At 35.1% G+C, this 6,568-nt stretch overlaps 1 protein-coding gene across 1 annotated transcript; it reads left to right on the top strand.

Moving 5' to 3' along the window:
- Positions 1-2,517: 2,517 nt before the first annotated feature.
- LOC103581702 (olfactory receptor 4K14-like) lies at positions 2,518-3,456 on the top strand. The gene has a single exon (XM_008563473.1). The coding sequence runs from the start codon at positions 2,518-2,520 to the stop codon at positions 3,454-3,456; it is 939 nt and encodes a 312-aa protein (XP_008561695.1).
- The last annotated feature ends 3,112 nt before the right edge of the window (positions 3,457-6,568 follow it).

Below are 6,568 nucleotides of genomic sequence, written 5' to 3'. Positions count from 1 at the left end.
AAAAAAAAAAAAAAAAAAAAAAAAAAAAAAAAAAAAAAAAAAAAAAAAAAAAAAAACCCCCGGGGGGGGGTGGGGAAGAAGATATAACAACTATACTTTCATGAAGTTGTTACAACAAGCAAACGGAAAGGACATTCTTGGGGGGGAGGGGAGAGAGGGAGGAGGGAGGGAGGTGTCGGTGATGGGCCATAATAATCATATACAGTGTATATTGACAAAATAAAAATTTAACAAAAAAAAAATCTATGGTTATTCTAATAATTCTCCTAAAGACAGGTTAATATTAATAGAGTAATATAATTAGTCTACTCATATTATGAATATTAACAATTAAAAGTGGAATTTAAAAAGCTGAATAAATTTGTATTGGTCAGTTGTTTCCTAGGAATGTACATATTCATATTTTAGAAAATTCTTCTCTAACACAGTTAAAATCTTGCTTTTGTTATTAACTATTACCTCTGTCATTTTTTTCCAACAGTTAATAGTTATCAAAAATTTATCTTGGAAAAGTTTGTATTGATAAGTTTTTATTGTTAACATAAGGGTCAAATTCTTCAAGTTTCTCAGGGGGCATAAATCTGTGGGATATATCAAGATATTGTCTTTAGAAATTAGGTAAATCTTCTCTATTGCAGAGGATATATTTATTTGTAAGTTGTAAGACTATTATCATATGTTTCCTTCTCCACAGATAAATTCTTTAGGAGGATTTCTCTTCTTTCCATCCTTAATCTATGTTTCTGAGTTCTCAGTAAATGGGAAGAGGAAACTAGTGCTCATGGTGAGTTCATGGTTTTCATTGTTCTCCTGCTCGCCTTGGTACCACCCTGGAGATTTCAAAGGATAACAGAAGATGAGACACCCAAAAACTGAAACAATGCCAAGGGAGAGAAATAATAAAGGGGGAAGGTAAATGGGCAGTTACCTTTTCACCACAGCTGGAGAAGAATTCTCAGTTTACTTAGGGATCAATATAAGCAATATCATTATATTTAGAGGTGAATAAGGGTGGATCCCTGAAGTTTTAACTTCATATTCACTGAGTACTAACAGACAAAAGTATATTATCCTTAGACATATCTGTGATTTGTTCTCATCTTTTATTTTTTATTTATTTTATTTATTTTCCTTTTTGTCTTTTTTGCTGACCGGCAACGGGATCGCGACCCTCGGTGTTGCGCCGGCACCGCGCTCAGCCAGTGAGCGGGAACCGGTCTCCACATGGGATCCGAACCCTGGGCGGGAGTGCTGCCGTGCTCCCAACCGGTGCACTCTCCAGTGCTCCACCGGGCCGGCTCTGTTCTCATCTTTTAAAAGATTGATAATAAATAGAGATAGAGGAGTAGACAAATGATAGATGATGGATAGATACATAAACAGAAATAGATGATGCTACTTTGGTGGGCCAGAGAGGAAATATTTGAAAGCATAGGGATTTCCCGACATCCACTGGTATTACTGAAGGTAAATATTTTCTATTGATAAGTTTGAGGTATAACAAGTTTTCACTTAGAATTCATGAAGTCTGTGTTGTGTTCTAGTTCTACTTTGGTTAATCTTTCTTACGTGATTCTGCACTGACTTTTTTCCCCAATTCATTTAGTTTACTAAGTAATTCCTAAATAGTTTCCTAAAGGAATTTCATTAATAATAGATTTTAATTAATGAAAATTATGTTCCTGGTTTTGTATCCCAATCATCATGTCAAGATGCTTATTATATAGCCTTCTATATAGCTTCTCTCCTAAAGGTTGTCATTGTCCCACCATGTATTTTAGGGGGAAAAGCTAGAAGTTTAATTATGTAGTTTTGGTTTGTATTTTTGTAGTTTTTGTTTTCTGTTTTGGGTTCTTGGTTTGGTTTGGTTTGGTTTGCTGGCTGGTACAGGGATTGAACGCTTGCAATTGATGTTATCAGCACCACACTCAAACCAACTGAGCAAACCAGCCAGCTCCTTTAATGATATTTTATAGAAGAGGTTCAAGTGAGGCTTGAAGCAATCATTATACATAGTATGGAGAACTATTATGTTGCATCATGTCATTTGTACTGGATTTTAATATCAATTCATCATCATCTTTTTAAATAGATGACCTAAATTTTAGTTATTTCATTTAATTGTCCCTGTTGGTGCCCAGCACAAATCCTTTCTATTGGAATAGTGGAATGAAGCTAGTTTCCAGGTGATACCACAATCTTATTTTAGGCTCTCGCCTTGTCCTGCTTTCCTCGCTCCCTTCTTGTGAGAGCACCCTGTCAATAAATCATTCGCATAACAGTCCTATTTCAGACTCTGCTTCTTGAAAAGCCAATCTTAGGCATTTAGTTTCTTTTTAGGATATAATACCATATGTATTTAGTCCAGACTTCTCTTCCCAATTGTACTTTTCATTTTAAGATATAGGTGCTAAATTTCAATGAGAACACCAAATTCTAAAAATAAAGTATCCTTTCTCATCCCATTAATTGATAATTTATTCTCTCTAGGTTATTTTTAGAGGACACACTGATAAAATGAATAAAGAAAATCAGTCTGGAGTGTCAGAATTTGTGCTTCTGGGACTCTGCCACTCGTGGAATATACAGGTCTTACTCTTTGTGACATTTTTAATGCTTTACCTGACCATTATATCTGGAAATACTGTTATTGTGATCCTAATCATCACTGACCTTCATCTCCATTCCCCCATATACTTTTTATTGGCTAACCTTTCCTTTGTTGATATGTGGCTTTCCTCAGTCACCACTCGTAAGATGATCACAGACTTTCTGAGGGAAAACAAAACCATCTCCTTTGGAGGCTGCATGTGCCAGATCCTCTTTGCCCATTTCATTGCAGCCAGTGAGATGGTGCTACTTGTGATAATGGCCTATGATCGCTATGTGGCCATCTGCAAACCACTCCACTGCTCAACCATTATGAGTCTTCAGAAGTGCATTGGGCTGGTAGTGACTTCCTGGGCAATTGGCTTTGCGCATGCCATGAGTCAAATGGTTGTGATTGTGCAGCTGCCTTTCTGTGGCCCCAGGGAAAGAGACAGCTTCTTCTGTGATATACCAGTGGTCATCAAGCTTGCCTGCATGGACTCCTATAATTTGGAAATTTTAATGAACATTGACAGTGGTATGGTAGCTGTAACATGCTTTATTCTGCTGCTGATATCCTACACATATATTCTCCTCACTGTCCACCAAAGCTCTAAAACTGGGACATCTAAGGCGCTCTCCACCTGTACTGCCCACATCACGGTAGTGGTGCTCTTCTTTGGGCCGTGCATCTTCATCTATGTGTGGCCAGTCACCATCACCTGGGTGGACAAGTTTCTTGCAGTGTTTTACTCGGTTATTACACCTCTCCTAAATCCAGCTATTTATACCCTGAGAAATCAAGAGATGAAAAACGCTATGAAGAGATTCAGAAGCTATTACATGGATTCTAAGGTTAATATTTAATGCCAAAAATTTGTGAGCACTTCAAATTGACAATACATAGACCTTGTAAAATAGGTTATACATTTAGGGCATTTAGTCCATATCGATTTGTTATTCCTCTTCCAGAAGCAAGAATAGGGTTAATATAATTCCTGACATTTCAGCATCTATTTATCAGCCAGCTGGGCACTTATGGATTATTTCCTTAAAATTCAAACACTAACGATTTCTCTTTATGTTTATAATTATCCAATCAGGTTTTCTGTACCTTTAACTGTGTTAAATGAGAGCCTAAAATTTGTGTAAGACGGCCACACATCTATCCGTGATGATACCATCTTAGTGAACTTCTCTTGAGTTTTCTCCTAACTCCATTTGGATAAAATTGTTTTTATAATATTGACATGAAGCCTCAAAACATTCACTTACCTTTTGTTAAAAGGCAACTGAATTATCATTTTTTCCTTGATGTAAATTCCTACCCGTATATTAATGGGAAAAAGCAGAGGAAAAATAAAGAGAGGAAGAAATGAAAGTGATAAGCCATATAGGGATGAACAGTGGAGGTTACACTATTCTCGGTTTTCATAAAAACAACAGAAGTAAAAATATATGAGAACTTATTGATATGTCCCTTGGTTACCTCAGTTCAAGGACTAAACTTTATTTGTTAAATCATTATTAACTATTTGTGAAAAATTCTAAAATGTAATCTCCCTGAAGGTAGGACCATGCCTTGCCTGGTTAATTCTTAAAACTCCAATACTTAGTACAGTGGTTAATATGTAACAGACACTCAACAATTATATTTTGATTAATAAATATAGTTAATTGTTCTATTAAAACGCCCATAAAATTATTGGCCTAGGTACATTCAAGTATACTCTTTTGGCATATTTTGAAATATATTTCTAAAAACTTCAAACCATAAATAATACTTATTTTATTTCTTCCAAAATTATAAATTAAGCAGATTGAAACTGCGTGATAAGAATCAACAATAAAAGTCCTGACACAAAAAGATATATGCAGCTTTTATTTCTCTTGATATGGGAACATATTAATAAGGGCATAATAAAAATAATACAGTTATCATCCTTGACTGCCTTCTATGACATCATGTCATCATGTCATATGCATTACTTTAAATTCTTTCATTATTATCATGAAATTGTGAATGAGTAAACAAGACAGAAAGATGAACTAAATTTTCTCAAACACCTTTATTGTTTCTTTACTTAAAGGATTCAGAGATCAATTTGATTTCCAAGAGTGTTCATTTGTTAAGTGATACTGTACAATGAGATTAAAAATTTATTTCTGACACAGTGAAAGAGTAACTCATGCCAAGAATAAAATACCACAACATCTTTATTAATCTAAGAAAATAATACATAAATGTCGGAAATGCCAAAAGTTACAATCTAGTTTGATCATGCAGTACAAACTGTGAACATTTGTGATCATGCAGTCTAAATGGTAAACATAAGCATATGGCTGCATATAGATAGTGTTAAAGGAATAGCAGTCAACTAGCTGGTTGTCTCTGTCGTCAGCTGTAGCCTTAATTCATCCTCATGAATACACCAATTCAACCACTGTATTTTAATCACTGCATGTTTTGAATAACTTTTTCCTACCCAGAGTGTTGAATATCTTTATATGTCTATATGTCCTTACAAGGTAAACCTGAGTTTTAAGTACTGTTTGTTTGGATATTTCACAAATATTCTGAAGGAATGTAAAACATAGCTTGTATTGTCTTGTAGAATATTCTGAAGGAATGTAAAACACAGCTTGTATTGTCTTGTATTATACCCTGTCCCAAAAATATTCAAGGAGTACATGCTCTCAATTCTGCCATGCTATCCAAGCTTAGTATTTATCTATTAATCAAACAGGCAAATTCTCCTTAATTCCCACTGCTTTCTATTAGAATCATATTCACAGATATTAATCTAAAAGAATTGTAGATATGGACTTTTCCCTGGACAAAAGTCAATAGCCAGTCTTAATTTACAACTTAATAAAAATACTGTTGTCTACTCTATTGGAAGCTCTCCTTCCTTAGGAACGAAGACCTCTCACCTAGCAAAGCTCTAAATTGTGGGGATGGGAAGGAAACATTTTGTAACTAGATAATTAGTTATAACAGTTAGAAGTGCTACTTCCACACTACAATCTTCATTTCTAAATCCAGGGAATGAAGATTCTGTCTCCTGCAAGAGCCACAAAGGAGACTTCAGTATACTATTCCACCACTTTATTAGACCAGCTATTTATGAATGATCACGTATGTATTAAGAGAAATTAATTCTACTGTCATGAGAGCATTGCTTCACTTGTTTTATTGTAAAATAAATTCCTTGATTAAAAGCAATTTTGTACAGAATACCATGACGGTGAGTAATGCATCACTTAAATGTAAGGATCACAATGCAAGCTGAATTATGACGGTAGGAAAGAAAATCATATTCAGATTATATGTTCACTCCAATGACACAAAATTCTACTTCCTCCATGATGGAAGATTCCCAATATAATCAACCTGTCACTATGTGGTCGATGGATCTCTACAGTATACTCAGCCATATTAGTGGCTCAGACAGAATTGAAGAGGCTTGCCAGTACTAATAACCAGATCATACTTTGTGAGGAAATCCATGTTGTTTAGCAACATAAGACCACCTCTGATCATTCTGTGTAGGGATGTATTGGACAAACACTGAGGTGGTTGAAAAAAGAGGCTAACATACATAGAACTTGTAATATGTCTACCTGATTACTAAATCTTCCTCTGTAGTGGATTTCGTCTGGTGCCCATTCAAATGGGAAACCTATATTTTGATTGTTTGTGCCCATTCTGAGATGTGTATGTGAATTCTTGCCCAGGCTTCTTTGCAACCAATCTTCACATTTAATTTGTTCAAAACCCTGACCATCTAGCCAAACCATTAAGAACTGTTCAGGAACCAATAAAGATTCATGTTTTTAGCCAAACAAAGCGAACAATCAAATGCATCATTTGTATTTCTTCCCAATGGGAGAATTTCTCCTCATCATTGACCTTCAGGATCACAATCATAATACTAACCATAATTAATACTTGACCATAACACTTCACTTAATTGGT

This window comes from Galeopterus variegatus, unplaced genomic scaffold (genome assembly GCF_000696425.1).
Source record: "Galeopterus variegatus unplaced genomic scaffold, G_variegatus-3.0.2 Scaffold13716, whole genome shotgun sequence".
Taxonomy (NCBI): Eukaryota; Metazoa; Chordata; class Mammalia; order Dermoptera; family Cynocephalidae; genus Galeopterus; species Galeopterus variegatus.
This window is presented reverse-complemented; position numbering and strand designations above follow the sequence as displayed.